Source organism: Anarrhichthys ocellatus, unplaced genomic scaffold (genome assembly GCF_004355925.1).
Source record: "Anarrhichthys ocellatus isolate YVR2014 unplaced genomic scaffold, GSC_Weel_1.0 scaffold2, whole genome shotgun sequence".
NCBI lineage: Eukaryota > Metazoa > Chordata > Actinopteri > Perciformes > Anarhichadidae > Anarrhichthys > Anarrhichthys ocellatus.
The window spans coordinates 6,735,986-6,757,045 of record NW_022280032.1 but is presented as its reverse complement, the minus strand read 5'-3'; the positions used below and the strand labels follow the sequence as shown (position 1 = coordinate 6,757,045).

The 21,060-nt window shown below is 38.5% G+C and overlaps 3 protein-coding genes across 3 annotated transcripts; all 3 read left to right on the top strand.

Moving 5' to 3' along the window:
• The first annotated feature begins 3,724 nt into the window (after positions 1-3,724).
• On the top strand, positions 3,725-7,508 carry LOC116396303 (troponin I, slow skeletal muscle-like). The gene is made up of 8 exons (XM_031870827.1): positions 3,725-3,810; positions 4,743-4,773; positions 4,897-4,900; positions 5,049-5,090; positions 5,399-5,530; positions 5,642-5,731; positions 6,660-6,833; positions 6,912-7,508. Exons 2-8 carry the CDS (start codon positions 4,763-4,765, stop codon positions 6,999-7,001), a joined length of 543 nt encoding a protein of 180 aa, XP_031726687.1. The 5' UTR covers positions 3,725-3,810; positions 4,743-4,762; the 3' UTR covers positions 7,002-7,508.
• Positions 7,509-7,824: 316 nt separating this feature from the next.
• Positions 7,825-11,676, top strand: LOC116394901 (troponin I, slow skeletal muscle-like). The gene is made up of 8 exons (XM_031868287.1): positions 7,825-7,979; positions 8,733-8,776; positions 8,904-8,910; positions 9,060-9,104; positions 9,225-9,356; positions 10,068-10,157; positions 10,275-10,448; positions 10,946-11,676. The coding sequence occupies exons 2-8, from the start codon at positions 8,766-8,768 to the stop codon at positions 11,030-11,032; spliced, it is 546 nt and encodes a 181-aa protein (XP_031724147.1). The 5' UTR covers positions 7,825-7,979; positions 8,733-8,765; the 3' UTR covers positions 11,033-11,676.
• A 527-nt stretch (positions 11,677-12,203) lies between these two features.
• bpgm (2,3-bisphosphoglycerate mutase) lies at positions 12,204-16,038 on the top strand. Its single transcript, XM_031868274.1, has 3 exons — positions 12,204-12,301; positions 12,947-13,570; positions 13,998-16,038. The coding sequence occupies exons 2-3, from the start codon at positions 12,970-12,972 to the stop codon at positions 14,171-14,173; spliced, it is 777 nt and encodes a 258-aa protein (XP_031724134.1). The 5' UTR covers positions 12,204-12,301; positions 12,947-12,969; the 3' UTR covers positions 14,174-16,038.
• Positions 16,039-21,060: the final 5,022 nt, after the last annotated feature.

Sequence of the window (21,060 nt, the reverse complement as noted above, 5' to 3'; positions counted from 1 at the left end):
AGACGTGATATACAGTACAGTATACTAGCTGTCAGGACAGAAGAGGCTATTTTAATTGTCCACTCACAGGAGGCGACAGGAGCCATTCAATTTGGCAAGTTTTCTTCTTGTCATTAAGAGACAGCCACCGCTCACCTCAACAGGTTTTCTGCAGAGATTTTAAAAAAAAGGTATGTTGATTTTTAGGATTATGATTGTGCGGCTTAAGAAAATATAAGACAATTAGACAATTTCACCTGTTGCATCATCTGGAAGAACAGATGGAACCTTATGATGCTGATGTAAAACTCTAGCATGCAAATTTACTGTAAAATATTAAATAGACTTTCATCTTAAAGAGAACAAAACAAGACATTTATATCTACTTTTTATGAAATATGCATTTAATGCAAAGGCACATTTAGTCCATCATCCATTTAATGTTTAAATTCAATCATCAAGCAATTCAAATGGACACATGCACTTTAGCAAACCGTCACATTTGAATAATTTTAACAAATGCTTCTGGGAAATAGTTTTCATTAAAAAGATGATCCACTTGCATTTTGTTATATTTATTTGTCAAAAGAAATATCTGACTTTGGTTCTTAATCTGGCTGACCTATTAAATGGATTTACTCCAGCTGGGATTAAAAAAGTATTAAAAGTATTATCATTCAAATAATCTTCAGCACTCACACATGCTGTGTTGCCAATTTAAAGATTTAATGTTGGTATATTACCATACCGAGGTCTTGATGACTCATTTAACAAAAGGGTGAATAAACAGTATAGCAGAATAACTGGTTAAATATTTAACATGAAATGTTACTGTTTTTACAATACATCTTGTTCATTAATGTTAAACAGGAAGAATACTGCATGTGTGTAGCATTATTCTGAATATTATATATATATATATATATATATACATATAATATTTACTTTGGTATTGAATAGTAATGAATTATTTTATTTTTACAGACAAAAGCCAATCATGTCTGAGGGGTAAGTTTTGAATTTTTTCATTATGTAAATCAGTATCAGTAAAATCAAAGTCATTCTTTATCTATTTATATTACCATTCATCTTTCATAATGTGATAACGTCCACTACAGACAGGTAAGTTAGCTATGTTATTAGTGCAGATAAGCTCAAGAAAGTCTACACTTAGATACAAAACTAAATGTATTTTTGTATCACCTTTGCTGCTAAAAACTTTTCTCAACTGCTTCTTTGTAGAAAAAATCAAAGATCTCTGCATCTCGCAGACTGGCCCTCAAGGTATTGTCTTCTCCATCTTTACTACAACTTACAACAATTCACCGCAAATTCACCGCACCATTTTTCTTTTTTAAATATCTATTTTATTATCCACCAAACTGGGACCCGCTATCAGCCAGATGGCAGCAATAGTTCCAGGTTGGCAACAGCAGCAGCTGAGAACGAAGTTGTTAAATCACGTTTGTAAATCAAGGGAGACTTAACATTCATATTAAGAACTGGAAACCTCCAAAAATAAGAGAGGTTGCAGGTTTAGGACTGCAATAAACTCCTCAGTAATGCAACACGGGAGCCACCGGAGTACACAGTACCAATCAACACTTCTGCAAAAAAAATGAATTACAACTTAATCAAGTTGTTGATTGACACAAAAAAAAGCTGGTAGGGACTACTCCGAAACATGACATTTGAAGACATTTCATCTCTGGAAACCTCTCAGTGTTTTCTGATATTTTTGTAACCAAAAGATAAATCAATGAAACCAGAAAATAATCAGCAGATTATTCAGCAAAATGCTTGCATCGCTAGTCATACAGTAACAATAAACTCCATCCAGTGTGTTGAATAAATGATGCCATTTAGTTACTGCTGCCCTTTCAGCATTGATCTAAAAGTATTAGTCACTCTCTCTTAACACTTTTAACATGGTAAATCATACACGACAGTGATGACACACAAAGCATACAGCATTACGGGGGGAACTCTACCGACTTACACATAAAAGTCAGTAAACTACTATCAAAGAGTTACATAATGCCATATCTGTCACAAGTGTTTGTCAAGTGTGAGAAATGAACCCATGATGATGTCATAGTGATGTCATCCGGGTTATCTTGCCTTGGGTTTGGTGACAGAAAGGCCGCGTAACAAACTGGAGGTGAAAGACGAGGGAGTTTTTCCAGGCAGGGATCTAATGCTGTGTTCACGTTCACATATTGTTTGTCAGCTTTGGAGTCGCAGATTTCGGTCATTTCTGACAGCGACAATTTCTTCCACTTGGTGGAAAGAACTAAAAAACATTGGCTAAATGGCCGCAAAGCCATGGCAGTTACATCTAAATAAAATGCTATATTAACGCTAATACAATAAAATCTGCAAATGTAAAAGAAGCTATAGAAGGTTTTGCATCTGTTCTCACTTGTTAAAGAGCTGATTTAAATAAGCCACAAAAGTAGTAGATTAATATCAATGAAGTAATTACAAGGCTGGCATTGGAGGAAATCAAGCATCAACACTCCTGAGTCAGAATGACAGGAGGTTTTGCCGACATTGTGTGAATGCAGCATCCCAAGAAGATGCTGTTTGATGCATGATGGGAAATATAGGCTCCAGTGTTCTTGGAGCTCGACCCATCAGAGGGAATAACAGGATATTATTTTTTACCATTCTTCGTCTAACCCGTAGCTTGAATACTCAAGCAAGTTCTGCAAGAAGGGATCTAAAAATAGTGTTTGACCCGAGGTTTGTACTCTACTATTCTTGTTTAATCGTTTGCTGCCTACCAATCCTTACGTGAGGGCATGAGTCGTGGCCCTGTGAGCCACTTGACTCCCTGTTACAACAATGTCAGATTGAACTCTGGCTGGCTCAGTTTACAAACCATCACGTCCTGACAAGCACCTGTCTTTGTTTCTCTGCTCCACTAAATAAAACCCGACTAACATTTGGCTTAGTCCTTACCTCCAAGGTGGTCCTATAATGTGTTATCAGGCTATAAAAGTCTGTCATCGTCGCACAAATGCAATGGAGTGTTGATAATAATGTACAACAAGGTGTGCACTGAACATGAAAATGCTTCTTACTTCTTGCTGTGATGTGGTAAAAGTAAAAAAAGAGCTATATTTGAATTATTGCAAGGAGACAAAACTATTTAAAGTCTCAAGCTCTCAACAAAGCTTCATTTTATTCATTTTCAATGTTTTACTCTCTATTTTGATGATGAATTTGTAAATTGGCATGAACAAATCAATGTCACACAGTTGATGTGTTCACTAGAAACACAGATATTTTATATGCGGGTTAAATAATATTAGATGCCTATAGATGGACGTCCTGACGTAGTCCAGATTCAAACTTGGACTATAAATGAAAGAGCCAAACAAAAGAATAATGCCTCTAGGTTGTTTTCTTCCTTCTGTTTGAGTCCTTAACAGCTTTATCCAAACTCCCCCGAGCTGACCCTGGTCAAATGTGAATGTGTGACTCCAACCCAGCATCCAACCAGTGGGTCAGTGGATAATGTCTCTTTAAATTCTCACTGTCACTTCCACCAACAGGTGTTGGCAAAATAACACAAGATGCCAAATGTATGGGCCCATAAATGAAGTTGTATTACCCCCTTTGCCGTATGATACAGTGGGGATGCTATGTGCAACAGTAAATGTCACTGTTGGCGGACAGACTGGAGTCTATTTTAGTGAGCCATTCACACTCGCACTGCCGCTATAAATCTGAATGATTTTTCTCTCTCAGAAAGTCGATTGCTGCCTCCCTCACACACACTTTCCTTCAGTTTGGAGGCTCGAGGAGTTGTTCGGCTTCGATAAGGTACAGAGTTGCTTTTATTCTGGTCATTGTGGATTGCAGTAAACTTGGTGTGGTGTGCATGTTAAAGTCTTGATCTTAGTTCTGTAAATAAGGATACACCTCTCGGCGTGCAGCAGCAAGTTTAAAACAATTACTCACAGTTCATTTATAATCTGTAAAGTGTCTCATTCAGAGGAGTGTCTTATCTTCACTTTGTTGGTTTTTTTGGATATCACTGTGATTAAGATTCACAGCAAGTTGAACATTGTCAGTTTACATGCCTGTGGATTATCTGGCCATTCAACTTCTTTGTCACCTATGCAGAGGCTCTTGTCAGTTATGTTAACATGACCACTGATCCTGCCCTTTGAAACTTTGCTAATGACACAAGTGCTTTCACAGTCATTTTTAAAGCTGTATTCTGTAACTATGCATACTATAAAACAGCAAACCGAAGTCTGCACTTAACCTATTATTCAATTTAGTTGTAATATGTATTTAAATTTGTTATAATAACCAGAGTTATTACATTTAACTCTGGTTGAATTTTTATTTGAATGAGGAAAATCATAATAAAAAAAGTACAGTTGTATTGTAACTGAAATATGTAATGTCAGTGACAAATGTTCACCTCAATAAAGTAAACAAAATGTAATGCAATGAATGCAAAATGTGAATTACAACAGTTTGGTAAAAAACATATTCCAATCAGCCTATGTACTAGGGCAACAAATGAGCGGACAATAAATAACTTTGCTCAGCTTTAATGGGCCAATGAATGTTGGGAGTGTGTTAAATACTTTGAGCAGGGACGTTAAAAAAGTAATCGATCTTCAGCGTCCAGCTCATTTGAACAGGTGTTAAAAGGTGAATTCACTCTGTTTAGAATTAAATGCATTAAAACTTCACAGAAAAAATACTTTTCATTATCTTATACTTTTTTTCACATCTAGTGCCGGAATTTAAGACAACCATGGCTGACCCGTGAGTATAATCGTTGTTCATTGACAGCTTCAAAGTATACTTTAAAACTATGTATTGATTTTAATCATGTAAATATGTTGACATGTTTTTTTCCTCTCTCTCTTGCTATTAATGCTCCAACAGAGCTGTGAGTATCTATCAACATCTAGAAATGAGCTCTTTTCTCAGTCATCTAGTTATATAATAATGCAATTTAAAAGATCATATATGCAAATGTACCGTTCATACATAGTATATATGGACGGTATTAAATGCTTTTTATGTGTGAATTATAGAAAAAATCAAAGATCTCCTCCTCTCGAAAGCTGGGGTTGAAGGTAAGATGTTTTTTATTTGCGATGTTTTTTAAATGTATTTATTATAAAGAATTAGATGTTAGAGTCCATGCTCTTTGTATAAACCTCAGAAAATGGTTGTAAAGTGTGTTGAGAAATGCATGATACATACAGTGTACGTGCTATATATACAGTATATATATATAAATATTCTTAAAGGGTGTGGCATTCTTATGGTCAAGTGTTATCACTTAAATTGATTGAAAATTCTCGTATTTATGTGAACCATTGCTGTCTAGAGAGCCCAATCAAATTTTATTATTTTTTTATTATTTTGACATTTTCTTTAGATCCGACTTTTGACAATCGCTGCCCAGATGCTGCAGGAGGAGACGGAGCAGAAAATGAAGGAGAGAGAAGCTACTCTGGGAGAGCGAGTTCCTCCTCTCAATCTGTCTGGTCAGTCTTTGCAAGACCTTCAGGTATTTAACTTTGTCCAAATCTTCTAAGTACACTCACTATATTTCTGTCTAGTTTACTATCATATTCTGATTCCACAAGATGGTGTCTTCTACTTTTTTTTTAAAAAACAGGATATTTGTAAAGACTTGCATCACAAGATTGATGCTGTAGATGAGGAGTGGTATGATATCGGCCTCAAGGTGTCCAAAAACGAGGTAGAGGTGAGCTGCTCGGGAATGAGAAGGGAATTAAAGTGATGCACGTGGAAACGTGAATACTGTGAAGACGGGGGTCATAACATAAAACCGCTAACTGTGAACAAACAGTGCCTCCAAGTGGCGGCATGAGGACATAACAGAATGATACGGATAAAGATGCACTCTGTGACTTTGTTATAGCACCAAACAGTGCCCCAAATATATCCTGGAACGCAACACAACGTTTGGGTTTTAACACTGACATCATGAAAAATAAAACCCCAAGCAGTGTCATTCATATTCAATTTCATAGATAGATCAATAATAAATTGAGGCAAGATTGACTATATATCAAATATTTGGTTTTAAGCAATCAGTCCTTCCTAACCACAGATTATTAAAGTAGCAATTCAAAATTGTTTTCTTTGCATATGTTATTTATTTTCTCCAGTAATGGTTATTTAAAAAAATAATATTTGTTTTATAAAGTAGTAGAGTTTCTCTGACTTTTTACTGGTTGGCCCAATCTGTTAGATTTTCAAAGGTGATTTGGTTACTTGAACAAATGTGTACAAACAAAATCTAAATAGTTATAGAATTAGTAAGACTCAAGGTCCACTAATTAGCTTTTTTCTGGAGCTTTTAAATACATCTCACTTCATCCAGGTGACCTATATCAGCTGAGGAAGACTGCAAGATTTGGTTAATAGTCCCTGATAAATGGACAATAAATTATTATTTTTGTTTAATTAAATTACAAGATTAATAGCAAACTTTCAGCTCTCAATTATGGATTAATTACAAGTAGACATATTGATAAATCCCAGGGTTCATAAATCCATATGGATGTGGGGAAGAATCTTAGGAGCTTCCCTCTACATTGTGTTCATGTAAATGTGGAATATGGTGTACTTGACTCACAATCCTTTCTATCAATTGAATCCCCGTCCAGATACACAACATGAACATGAAGATCATTGAGATACAGAGTAAGTTCAAGAAGCCGACTTTGAAGAGAGTGAAGATCTCAGCTGAGGCCATGCTGAGCGTTCTGCTGGGCTCCAAACACAAGGAGTCCATCGACTTCAAGGCCAACCTCAAAACAGTCAAGAAGGAAGAGGAAAAGGTAAACCTGGCTTTTGCTTTAGCGGCTATTTTTGTTTGAAATGATCTGGTTGTCTCTGATATGTTATGTCTCCAACAGAAAGAGGAAGTTACTGACTGGCGTAAGAACGTGGAGGCCATGTCTGGTATGGAGGGCAGGAAGAAGCTGTTTGACGCCTCCGGCAACTAAAGAAACATGTACTTTTGATCAAGAGATCATCTTCTTATAATAAATTCTTAACATTACTTAACTGTCTTACCTATATTATATCAATTTATGAATTGCAGGTATAGGACAAAGACCCTTTAAACCAGGATGGTCTTGCTTGTTGTAATCTAACAGAAATAAAGGAAAAGCAACAGATATTGTTTATTTAAAGAGAAACTAGAATTCAAGTGGTCTTTAAATTATGTTCAAAATACAATGTTCTAAGTACGCTGATACTGATTTCAACATTTTTGTGTCATTACCTGCTGTGTATCAGTGAAGCAGTGACTGTTTGCAGGTCTCCTCTGCAGCCTTGAGGTGGAAGCATAACTCTTTCAAACCATCACTCTGAGTGTGGAGTGGATCGGCAGTGTAATATGTTGACTGTGGAGAAACATTGTTTGTCCCTCGTAAATTAACAACTGCTGCTGTGTTATCTGCTGTGATAAATTGCCATCTAGCTTGTCGGATATTCAAGATGTATTACCTATTAAAGATATAATGGCAAAAATCAGACAGCAAGATTGCACTCTTTGTTAAGGTTATTGCAGTGAAAAGTGTGTTATCTTCATATTTGGATTTTGTACTTGATACAAACACAAAACCAGTGATTTTGTCTCAATAAAGATATAACAATCCGGCTGTTGTTTTCCTCCACTGTGTGATCTAATAGTCACTTTGCATTTTATGTGGGATCCAATTTTATTCAACACATAACTTATGTTGGATTAAAGCTCCTTCAAAGATGGATGAGACGAAGGAAGCGTCAGAAGTGGGGAGACCCAGTAAGATGTCACACCTCATGTGCGATGTGAGAGACACAGAGCAAGAATGGTGAGGACAGAGGGTCTATTTTACTGAGCCACTCACATGAGCGCTGGAATCTATATATCTACCTTCTGTCTGCCCTTCTCGTCTCAGAAAAAGACGCCGGTGACTATTTGTCACCTGCTGCACAAGGTAAGGAGTTTTATTCTGAAATAGTACAGAACATGAAGGGATAAAAGAGCAAATGAAGGCTTTTTGTTACGGTACTCTTGCTATGAACTGATGCTCCAAATGTATCTGTATTCAAAAAGCAAGGCAGATATATCTTCCCCCTCTAAAAAAAGCATTCATGTTAATTTCTGTTAGAATTTCTTATAACTAAATGTCATTTAAAAAAATCTAATTTCTAAAAAGGAAACTCTTCACATGTGAGTCGGTTGGAGAGGTTTTTTTTGTTCAGGTTGGAGATCCGCTGGCTGAAGTTATTAACATCACTTAACAGTGTGGATTTAATTTATATGTCTTTTTCTTTTTTGCAACCTTTTCAAATTGTTTATAATTGTGTAGTTTAATTTCATTGTAATGTGCTGTAATTGAAGAATTTTGCTTGTTAAATTAAAAGTAAAAAACTATTTATATCATATACAACATGAATCCTGCCCTCGGTGGTATTGATTGATTACTTGTCTGGTAATTATGAATATTTTAGGCTTTATTTAGGAGAGTATTTTTTAAGTTGTAGGTCTGACCTTTACACAATGTCACACACTGTTTGTGTCCTCTGCTATGGAACTGCAACCCATGGTATATATATATATATATATATATTCCTCAATTAGAAGTGAAGCATTTTACTTCTTTTTTATTAATTAGCTAGGATGTGTATTCTTCAGTTAAAAAAAACAAAGAAGAAAAGATTGTGTTTATCCTTTCTGTGTAAGATAGAGTTAAGAGGGGGAGACATAAAGAACTGCAACCATGAGTGAAGGGTAAGCGCACATGTCTCATTTACTTCCACCACACCCCAACTTACTACAAAATATTCAACAAATGTAACAAATTGCACCTTTTTCTTTCTCTTCTTGAAATGTGGACACCAACTTCCTAACTGGATAGATCTTCGGTGAGTTATTAATCTCATTGCATAACAACTTGTGTTTTTTTTTAATCATACCAGTACAGAAGAACCAACACTGGGAAATTCACTGTGTACTGTTGAATATTTTAAAAGTTAAACAAGAAATCTGACGTGTATAACGTTTTCTTTTCCAGAAACCAAAGCCAAAAATCTCGGCATCCCGCAGACTGTTCTTGAAGGTATTTTATGTGTAACAGTGTCTTAGTCTTGGATAGTACTGCTGCACAAATCTTTAAGTGCTGTTAACCACACATTGTCTGGTTGGCTGGGGCGTAATTCTGAACATGTATGTGCACCAGACCAAACTGCTGAAGAAGGCCATGACTATGGTGGAAAATGAAACTCAAGCCAGAAAAGATGAACGAGAGAGAACCCTCGCCGAGAGAGTCCCCGAACTCCAACTGTCACGCATGTCTATGCAGGATCTACAGGTACATTTATCAGTGAAGCATATCAATCCACACGAGGAGCTTTCTAAAATGTAATCACATAACTGTCCAAGCACTTCACAAAAGTTACTTTTCCACACCTACTCCTATGGGTATCCAGCTGCAAACAATGGCTTTTGGTTTTGAGATATCTGTCACTTAGATTTCTGCTGCCACCAAATTACAATCAAGGTGAATTTTATTTAGTTTGTGACGCTCAAAGCTTCAAACATGACATTTAAAAACCTCAGTAGCAATGCACCTCAGTTAGTCCACAGTCAACAGTTTTAATATTAGAAACTATCCACAGCAAAGTCCTTGGATTCAGCTGCACATTGTACACATTGTACAATAACTGCTGCATGTATTTATACAAATTAATATGATGCTATATTTTGAAAACAATGTGCTTACTTTGAGAGCGCACACACTGAGGTGCAGACCTGTGTGAGCTTCAACGCATGTCCATCGAAATTAAAACTCTTCTCCAGTGTACCATGCTTTGTTTAACGTTTTCGGCCATCTTACCTTCATCAGGGTGGTACTCCCGAAAACGTTTGTTGAACAAATCATGGTGTACTGGAGGAGAGAGTTGTGAAGAGTAGTATTCTGTGTTGCACCGTCTCTGTGCAATGTTTCTTTGCGGTATCAGTATATTCCACGAAGTTGGTATTTATACAAGTCTAATAAATTAAATGTGTCTTGTGTCCACAGAATATGTGCAAAGAGCTGCACCAGAAAATGGATGTGGTTGATGAAGAGCGGTATGACATCGATTCTAAAGTGACGAAGAATAGTAGGGAGGTAAGCAGTATTTGTGAACAGGTTGAGTTCTATCCTTTTATGTCAACAATATTCATTCAGATTTGGAAAGTTGTATGGTACTGCTGAGGGTGCGTTTGACATTTGTGTCATAAAAAGATACAGGAGCTGTCTCAGAAGGTCTTTGAGTTGAAGGGTAAGATGAAGAGACCGGCTCTGAAGAGGGTGAGGGTGTCTGCTGACGCCATGTTGGGAGCTCTGCTGGGCTCTAAGGTCAAAGAGTCCGTGGACTTCAAGGCCAACCTGAAGACGGTGAAGAAAGAGGAGGAGAAGGTAAGTAATGCGTAACATTGTGTGGTGTCACTTCCAAGTCAGTTCACTTCCTTCAATGAGGATAGTCTGCTCATTAAGTTCTGTTTCTAGTAGTCCTGTGTACATTAAACACACAAGCACACAAAAACAATTAAAAACATAAAAAAAGAATACCTTTTCATCATTACACATTGTTTGCAATCAAGGTTGCAGGTTTCATCTTAACTTTGGGGACAAATAAATAAATAATTGCTGACATTTTGCAGTAGAAAGTAGACTGATACGACCTAAGAAGGGTTTTAATTGTATTTATAAAAAACGTGTGGAGGATTTAAGAATGCAGTTGTACAGAATCTGAGGCAGTAATGTTCAGTGCAGGAATTTGATTCTTCTTTTCGTAATAACAAGCAAGTGTATTCCCCAACATTGAATGCCTATTTGTGGTGTAAGAAGGGCTACAAGCAGTCGTGTTTTAGTCGTACTGAGCTGATTCTAAATCATCTCCCCCCCCCCCACAGAAAGAGGAAGTGACTGACTGGCGTCAGAACGTGGAATCCATGTCCGGTATGGAGGGCAGGAAGAAGCTGTTTGATGCTGCGCAGTAGATTTTGTGGTGAATTTCTTTGTGAAGATATTTTGCCGCTCCACAAACGAACCCATGAAACATGCCACTGTTGTTTACTATATAATGACAGAGAATCACGTAAAGACCAAGTTGACAAGTTCATGTTTCAAGTGTTTGTGGTAGTGACAATGGTTAAAGAGTTTAACTTTACCATAATTCATTCAGTACATATAGTTTTTAACATAATGTATGATGTATTATCAAAAACATATGTATATTAGAGCACTATATTGCCTTTGTAGTTTTAGCATTCACATGAATTCATGAACACAGCTCCACTTTTGGCTGTTCAGGTCACCTGTGGTAATGTTACTGGCTTGCTTTCTAATGTCTGCTTGACATAAACATTAATAAACAGACAAGACTTGGAGAAAATGCAGATTTGTCTACAATTATAAATTGTATGTCTTTTGAATCATGGACTTAGATGACAATATAGAACATGAAGAAGAACATTTCTGGGTATACTTGTGTTTCTGAGAAGAAGAAAAAAAGCCTGTTGGATTGAATAGATACACATTCCAGGGGCAACTTATGTTGGAGTTCAACTGTTCATTGAGTTAAATTAGGTGAGGAACCTTGAAAATGAATGTGGCATTTAACTTAGACATTAAGATGAGAAGAAGCAGTGTTATAAATTGTGTTTCCAATAATAAAATATAAATTACATTGAAAATTCGTCCTCTCTGTCTTAAACTGGAATTCTGTTACCTATCGAATTAATCACATTATCATCTATTAGTATTTAGTCATACATTTTGTTTAGATTTTGTTATACAGATCCCCACATATCGTGGTGGCTCTCCCTTTAATGCAAATACAATATTGTGACTGTTTTAAAGCAACATTGCATGTTTTATGATTTAAGCATTACTACTTAAACTGCAGTCCTTGTCTTACAAACACCATAAATCCTCTGAACCACAGAGCCCATTCAGCATCGCACCGACTGTTAGCTAGCGGACTGTACCGCCTCAATACACTCATGTTTGAGAAGCAACGGTTGGTGGACGGTCACGCCCCTCCTTTCCCCTCCTCCTCGCTCTACGGTGAACGTGCTTAGCCGTTACTACCACTCCTAATATGGGCACAACATTTGATTAAAGGCACCGCCCACTTGTGATATCCGCCACTCTGATTGGAGGGATGGATTGTCATTCAGCTACGTTCACGGGAACAACTGCTGTGCATGGCCAAACATTTACGACTGTTCCAGCTACTTTTAGGCCGGATTTAAAACGCACACAGGGTAAGATGACATTTTCACAATATTCTGATTATTTTGGGATGACTTTGCCACATGCCTGGAGTTCTGTTTTAGTTTAACGCTGGTCTTGTCTTTACCTGGGGCTGAGCGGCCATAATATAAACCGTATATTCTACATAGCAGCGCGTCCATCAATCAGACGAGCAGTGCATCACCATCCAATGAAATATTCGCATACTTATTCTGCTAACGATAGCTTTCATTGTGTCCAGCCTAAGAATAAAGCTAGCTGTATATTATCTGCTATCTGCCTTTAGCCTGTCACTCAGTCTGTTATGTTACAGACACTGAAGCGCATTCACACACATTCATTTTCTTAATGATCTTAACAGGCTTACATTTATGATTGTATCGGAGGTACACTCTCAACATTTGAGGCTTCAGACCTGGCAACATGATCTTGCTAGGCTGCTGGTCGACGCAGGAAATATCATTAACTCGTGCACGCAGAGTATGATGGTGACAGAAATGCATGGCCGGGTCACCCAGAGTCCTTTCAGTACCCTCGACGTGCGTGAAGTTGCGAGGGCCCGATCAATGCTGCTTGCAGCTTTAATATTAATATTATTTCCCAGGTGTTTCACTAACTGCACAACTGTTTTGTTAATTTCTGCTCAATGTGTGCAGGTGTCTGCTGTTGGTGCTTTTGGATGTCCAAGTACAGACTCTTTCTGCTGAGGCATGGGGAGGGGGCCTGGAACAAAGAGAACCGTTTCTGCAGCTGGGTCGACCAGAAGCTGAGCGAGGATGGGGTGAAGGAGGCCCAGGACTGTGGGAGACTTCTAAAGGAGCGGGGCTACAAGTTCGACTTAGTGTTCACCTCCATACTCAGCCGCTCCATCCAGACAGCGTGGCTGGTGCTGGAGGCTATGGGTCAGGAGTGGGTCCCCGTGGTCAAGTCCTGGAGACTGAACGAGCGCCACTACGGTTCCCTGATCGGCCTGAACCGGGCCGAGATGGCTCTGCAGCACGGAGAGGAAAAGGTGAAGTTGTGGAGAAGGAGCTATGATATCGCTCCACCTCCGATTGATGAATCCCACCCTTACTTCCTGGAAATCTACAATGACCGCAGATACACCACCTGTGACGTGCCGAAGGAGAACCTTCCCCGAGCAGAGAGCCTGAAGGAGGTGTTGGACAGGCTGCTGCCATACTGGGACAGCACCGTGGTGCCAGAGATAAGGAAAGGCAGGACTGTGCTCATTTCTGCTCATGGAAACAGCTGCAGAGCTCTGCTGAAACACCTGGAAGGTATGCCGTACCGAACTGACCCAAGCTATTCTAAACAGCGCTCTCTCAGCTTTTGTGTTCGTGCAGTAAATGCATTCAGTCTGCTGCTGTACAGGCTGCTGTTTCTAGTCGTCAGCCATTGAATTGGGAAGGACATATTTTCAGTTCCACAAATGGAAAGTTGAACTTGTGTAAAAAGGCCAGTGAGTTTATGTTACATTCGGCGATGGCTATCAAGTCCACGCTGACCTTTCATCACACTCGTAAGCTTTAGAGGCTCCTTGTGCCACAGGACACTCATTAATTCAACCCATATGGACTATTACTTAATATTATGGAGCATTTATCAACAAGCTTTCATTACAGCGTTCATGTATATTAGTTATCAAGCCTGGTTGTGGCTCGTTTGTTTCGTGTTATCTTCATATTGCTGTCCTTATTTCAACAGGTATATCGGATGAGGATATTGCCAGCGTGACTTTACCTACAGGGATACCTGTGCTGCTCGAGCTGGATGAAAACCTCAAGCCCGTGAAACCCCGACAGCTCTTGGGAGACCAGGCGAAGATTCAGGCGGCAATTAAAAAGGTGGAGGACCAGGGAAAAGCCAAACCGACTACTTGAACACACTGGCTGTAAGACTTAACATAGTTCTGTTCTGGTTGCCTGTGTGCACTTTTTTTATTAAGTCCAGAGAAAATTCTTGAAAAGACTTGAAGAATAATAATAATAATAATAATATATGACATCTTACAATAACAGCACATTGTTAATAAGATTCAAAGGAAAGGTGTGTAGTAGTGGCTTCACCTGGATACATAACGCGTGTCATAGGTCCGACTGGAACAGGAGGAACTACTGTAAATGTTTCAGCGCAGTGTCGAGTTGTATTTTGTGTAAGCGCTGATGTTTAAGCTAACTGTTACCACTTATGCCTGTATGGTGACCCTAAAGTGGTTGTTTATTCGTTTACCTATTGACTCTACCTTGCAGTTCAATTGTAATGTGGTTGAAGCTGAGAAATCTTCAAATATATGATCTCGGGAGAAAAACACTTCTCTAAAAGATACTTTTCCGTTACATTGATGAGCTTTCGGAATATTCCCTTGCATTTAAAACGTGTGCCTTCAGTATTAACGTAACGCTCAAATACAGCTACTTTTTATGAAAGCTTCTTTTAAGGAGCATCAAACGGGTCTCGTGGGTGATTTACTTTTTGAGGATAAAAGCACTCCACTAACAGATCTTACCTCTTTAGAAATTGATTGCCAGGCTGTTCATTCCAAGAACGGGGTAAGAGTGACACACAGAAAAGCTGTAAACATGCAAAACCATTGAACTCATCTGCTGTCACAGTTACTCACGCTATGTAATAGCCCACTCGGTAAGAGTAAGCACTAGAGCTGAAGCTGTTGCACCATGAGGTTTATACAGCACATTAACTGTGAAAAAAGAAAAGGTTGAGTTGAAAACACTGTGGCAATTTGGTGATAACTGGTTTATGCTTTGCACTTTTGGGGAGAATTTTTTTTTTAAACAAATCCCCTTTCTAATTAAATGCAACACCTGTGAATGGTAAATAGCGTTACTAAATTTATACATGTGCAATTTCATGTTGCATATGTTAACGTGTGAAAATGTTACAAACTACTTTTTGAGTCTGCACATTACGTCTTATACCACCACTATCTTATGTTGCTGTGTGTGGCATCGGCTGCTGTATTGTCTGTTGTACTGTGTCTCTTGTTTGTAGATGTACAGCACTGTGCATCATTTGTGTCTCGGGATGTTTGGTTTTGTTTCTCTGTCACTGTCATGTTGTACACTGGTCTGTTAGGTCAACGGGGGAGAAGAGATGATGCATTTGTAGCTACTAAAGAAAAAACTGTATTTGTAATCTCATGGGTTATTTAATGTCTTCCCTGCTGTTCACACCTTACCATATGAGAGCCTGCATGATGAAATAAAAGGGAATTTAACTTTTCCTTAAACATACTTTTTTTTTTTTTTTATTTCGGTGTTTTGTGTCAATTTCAAGCTTCATTTTATGCAACACTTAATCATTTGAAGACAGGAAGGCGTGTCAGATGTCACACTGATATAAAGTTAGTTATACACTGTGTAATGGAGCAACGGAAACAAACTAGACAACAATGCTGTTTGGGAAGTACAGATATGCCTGCAATTTAGATTCCGGTCGCCTTGAGCCCACTGGAAACGATAAACAACTGAGTCTGTTTGGCTACCACAGAGGAGTGGCTCGTCATTTCTCAAACATTTCTGTAATTTGGCCAAACCAGTAAGGCTGAGCCAGGAAGGAACCCTCTAACTGGATGGAAACGCTCTTAAATGGACACGATCATGAACATCATAGACCCATCTATATGACAGGAATGATGCCATGTATCCTGGTAGATACTACAGTATACTGTGTGGATCAGGCATCTGAAATACAACTGACATTTTGCATTTCTTACCAAACATGCATTCTCACCAGCAGGGGAATGAGTGAAAGAGAACTTCATCTTGATCATGAATTATTTTAAGAATGATATAAAGTATGTTTTTCAGCAACCATTCAGAAAACTCTTATACATCATATACAACAATTTACTGTTGTGAAGAAATTATGAAGAAAAGAAACCACCCTGACACACAAAGTTTATAATTTTCTCAGAAAGACTTTGATTGATGCTCGGTGTATCTATTTATATTACCAAGGGTAAATCATAATGTGTATAAACTAGAGCCCTAAAGTTAGACGGTGTTCATGCACACACACACACACACACACACACGCACACCAGTGTCAGCCCAATGTGAACCTCACTGAGTTGCAGCTTCAGCAGGCGGGGCTGGACGCTGCATGCTGTGCTTATAAACCTCTGGTTGCTCTCCCTCTGCTGATTTCCAGCAAGAACAGTCACTTTGGTCTGCCGGTCTGGTAAGTTTGACGATGACAATGTGTGTTGCTGAATAACTTGGTAAGTTAATGCAGATAAAGAGGGGTGTTACTTTTTGGTGGTCTGTGACTATTATGGAAGAATTAGAGACTTGTCATCAGAGTTGATCAGATTCAGATTCCCGGCACTAACGACAGCTAAAGTTGTGCTGCTCTCCAAACATCACTTGATGTCATGACGAGGTAGGTGTGTGTCTTAAACTTAACCAGCTGGTTTAGATGAGGAACGGATGCTCTACATGTAACAGACTGTAACTTACTCAGGTTATATGTTATGTAGATAACTCCTCTCCTCTTGGGGAAACTATTTTACTTAATTTTATCATGAATCTCACTAAAAAAAATTCATTGGAGAAAGAAGCTGAGAATAAGCGGATGTTAAAAGGACTGGACAGAATGTAGAAATGTCTCCCCTCGTTACAAAAATGTGTGCACTGGCTTAAGAAGGGTCAACCTCTGGCAGAGTAACAGCTGGACAAGATGGCACTCAACAAAATATATATATATATATATATATATATAACTCTGTTATCCAAACATTCTAAAATGTTGCTGAACTTGATTTAATGCAATGAAAGTCAATAAATCCTTTCAGTTGATGGTCATCCAGTTAACTCCTTATGAAGTTCTTGAAAAGTTGAAACTATAAAGTTTGTGTCGTTAAGTATATTTCTGCAGAGGGACTGGAATAAGCTGGCACTGCATCCAAATGACATACATAAGATGGTATACGGGAGACGGGACCTGCATGAAGCAATTGAAAGCTGAAACGTGCATTTTGTTGGTATGCCTCTGCAAATTGGTGTCCTTGAGGCACGTGCATCTGCTCTGTCCAACAGCAATGAATGCTATAGTTTGACTTGGATCTCTGTTACTGGTACATTGAGCAGACGTCTGCTTGTGGAAAGGTTGTTTGGCGTGGAGGACGTGCCAAGTCAGGCTCCTATTCCTTAGATGGTATTGAAGATAAATGCTACAACCACATGGGGCTGTGTGAGTTTATGACCACAGCCTCTTTGGGGACTGGACACATGTTTGGGTTTGAGAGCATCTTCTCCCCCTTCTCGGTTACTTGAAATCAGGTTGATTTTGCGTCACGAGAGTGAAATCAGCTGTGTGAATGTACAAGTTATTTAGGAGAGATTTGATTTCAAGCATACATGTGAACACACAGCCTGACGATCACGATACAAAGATCACAGATTTGTATTTAATGACGTGTTTAGCCGTGTTTGATACAAACACCAATGTCTGCATATTGCTGGTGACAAGAGAGAGTAGGATGTCAGCTGTCCTGTGAACACAAGCACACACAGGGGACTTTTTGAACAGTTTGAGTCCAAAAGTCGTCCGTTAAAAAAGAGTTCGTGAATCAAATTTTGCCAAAAGAGAATACAGGGGAGATTCTGCTGCTGATGTTTTTGTCTGAGCACAAAGGAGTCTTTGTAGCTCAGAAGTGTGTATGACAGGGAGGGAGGCTGTCTGCTCTCTAGTTGTACAGGTGGGACACTCTAAAAAGCAGAGGAAATGGTTTTCCACATGAGCAAATTACAGGAGGGGTAGAGGTGAGTTGTTAGTGGCTCTGACATTAATAGAGTCATTCATCAGCAATCAGTCGGCCATCAAGGCTGGTGTAAAGAGAAATAACATTCCTTACATCAACACTGGAATGATTCAGAAGTCGGATTTATTTGTTTAGAGAGCCAGCTGTTCTTTTTCCACTGTGTCAAACTTCTACTATTGTAAACCCATCTTCTAACAGCCATAGTTTGTTTCCTTTTATTGACCGTAAGCAATCAGCTTTCCTTCCAGTCATACTTTCTGTCTCCCAGCAACGTTATGGAAAGGTGATCATCAGCAATCACAATGGAAATAAGTTATTCTTGGATTGTCACTTTGTATAGCAGCAGATATTTCCTAGAGTAAACCATGCTTACTGTCTATGGCCCTGCACCGTGCCAAGCTGGGACACCACAACTAACACTGCCTGTGTACTTCCTTAAAAGGAGGCCGAGTGCAACGTTTCAGCTGAAGGGGATGCAGAGCAGGGAGTGCACATAGCTGCGTCTGTTTCCATTGAGTCCCCGGTCGAGGAGGAAACTAAAGCTCTGCTTGAAATTTTGATGAATTTAGCCTCTTGTGTCACCAAACATACTTTATTCCAGTTTTAACGATCACTCAAACTTTAGCGTTGTCATTATGGACAAAATAAAGCAACCACGCAGCATTTTCCACTTTAATGTACACCTGTCAGCTGATGATGGACTCCTTGTGTCCTTTTGCTTATTAAAACAAAGCTGAGCTGCAGAGCACCGAGTGGAGAGCTGAAGAGCCAGAGCGAAGGCCCCGTTGAGCCTGTTAACTCTTCATAGAGATGTTTAGATGCTTGCAAATCTCCACTTTACCAGTCAGTGGTTATCGACCACAAAACAACACACACTGCATTCCAACCAAACTGTACACAAACATTTCAATGAGCAGCAGAGGAGGTCACCCTTACAGTATGTTGTGGCTTGTAAACTGTGAGGAATTTGTTTCCTTGTCGGGGACTTTTTCATACGTGACCATGTTTGGTCATGTGGAGAAAGCAGCTGCGGCTTCTTGATTGATTGCAAACGCCTCTCAGGCAACTGTTTATCTACAAGCGTGTTGAAGCACTTTCTTTATCTTTGAAATAAAAACCTTATCTTATTTTAGGCAGCAGAGTTCTTTAAGGGACCTACGTGTATCTTATATAACTATTATTCAGTGCAAATTACAATGAGAAGTCAAATGATGTACAGTATTAGATGAAACAGATGTTATACATATTATATTTATATATATATATATCTTACTCTCACTACAGTATGTACCTGTAGGTGCACAGCTATGCAGCAAGTTAAACATTTCCATTAAAGGTCAAACACAGCTGTTGGCTGCTGAAGTCTTTACTGGAAGCATTAACTGTGACAATATTGGAAAACAAATTCAACAATAGTGATTTGATGATGATGGATTCACAAAAGTAGTTGCTGTCAAAGTAGTTATATTGTCCCTCATCTACCTGCATGCATTTCTTTTATGTTTTGTGCTTCTGACATGGATGTTTTTAGTGTCTAACAAAGCAGCATAATCTTGTCTATAGTCCATGTTTCTATTTATCATCCCTCATTTATTGGCTTCGTATGTGTTGTTTTGTGAGCCTCTGTGTTGGATGTCTTGTTAGTACTTGCCAATGTAGTATAAGAGTCTCCTGAATGATGCTCCTACTTATTTTAATATTTTCCCTTCTTTCATTTGTTCTGCACACTTTAAGGGTAAATATTGCATAACTTTTTTGATGTAATCTTATGTTCTATGTTTAGGTGGACTTTGTAACATCTGCCATGGGACTACAGATGAAAAATAGCCTCTTGGCTAACTCTGGCGCATTTACAGCAATGTTTTATTATTGTGCACTGCTCCTTATTAACCAATAAATAAATGAAAATATAAAACCCAAACCACATCGTTATACACGAGGTTATGTGCCGGACTATTTCTTGGTCGGGATCTGTTTGCCTGCAACAAACCACCCATAAATAGTCTGGCCCATAATCCCCTGTACTATGGCAATATGTCAATTTTAAATTTGTACTTTTTCTTCTATGAACTAAAAAAACAAGAAACAAGGTGTCAGTAAGCTTTAGAGGGGCATGTAGGTGGATTTAATTAGACATTTTGACAGGGCCAAGCTAGCTGTTTCCATCTGTTCCCAGTTTTTGTGCTAAACTATAAGTGTAATCTAACTCTCTGAGAAACGCAGATTGCATTTTTCAAAATGTTGAACTGCCTGCATGTCTTTCCAGAACATTTCCCGATTGAAGATATGAGACCTAACTTGCCAAACCAAATGTAAATCATGCATTAGAAACAGTCTTTAACAGAGCCTAATGCTTTACTCTGCCTCCTTTTGATGTCTGATTAATACAATTGCAGACACTCTGTAAATACGCCATCATCGAGCCAGTAATTACAAAGCCGGACAATATACAAATAGCACATATGGTGTGTACACAATGATGGGATGAATAAAGACACAAAGAAGTACCAAGCAATTCATGTAATTATGGGGCTTTTAGTGGAAGGCTTTTAACTCTTGTATTAGATACAGAGCACTTATGTCTTATAAGACTTATAATAACCTTCAGTGGACCACTTGAGGAATTCTCAGGCTAGATTCTTGTTGGCTTCAGAAACAAAGCACTCAAATGTGGGCTTACTGTGATTTAACTCCTTTTGATTGGCAACACTGGCATTGGATACTTCTAAAAGCAAACTGTTTCTTTTTTAGAGCTGTATCCATTACTCACATTTGACAGGTCACATAGTTACGTATTAAAAGTATGGTTCATTAATCCATGCCTTCAATATTAGTCACTGCCTCAACATGAACGGTATGTATTCTTTCAAATACATCGTATCACACATAATATATTTTGTAGATTTTCCCTAAATGTGCCAGAAAGCTGCATGCTTTCAGTGGACACACAGACCAAGTAGAATGTTAGGTTTAATATATATATAT

What these genes read in the sequence shown, in the direction of transcription:
- LOC116396303 (XM_031870827.1), top strand. An exon ending in CTCGAAAGCTGGGGTTGAAG is followed by an intron (nt 5,091 to 5,398) that starts GTAAGATGTTTT and finishes CATTTTCTTTAG; the next exon opens with ATCCGACTTTTGACAATCGC. An exon ending in TCAAGAAGGAAGAGGAAAAG is followed by an intron (nt 6,834 to 6,911) that starts GTAAACCTGGCT and finishes TGTCTCCAACAG; the next exon opens with AAAGAGGAAGTTACTGACTG.
- LOC116394901 (XM_031868287.1), top strand. An exon ending in CCCGCAGACTGTTCTTGAAG is followed by an intron (nt 9,105 to 9,224) that starts GTATTTTATGTG and finishes TATGTGCACCAG; the next exon opens with ACCAAACTGCTGAAGAAGGC. An exon ending in TGTCTATGCAGGATCTACAG is followed by an intron (nt 9,357 to 10,067) that starts GTACATTTATCA and finishes TTGTGTCCACAG; the next exon opens with AATATGTGCAAAGAGCTGCA.
- bpgm (XM_031868274.1), top strand. Translation starts at nt 12,970, where the DNA reads ATGTCCAAGTACAGACTCTTTCTGCTGAGGCATGGGGAGGGGGCCTGG. An exon ending in TCTGCTGAAACACCTGGAAG is followed by an intron (nt 13,571 to 13,997) that starts GTATGCCGTACC and finishes TTATTTCAACAG; the next exon opens with GTATATCGGATGAGGATATT.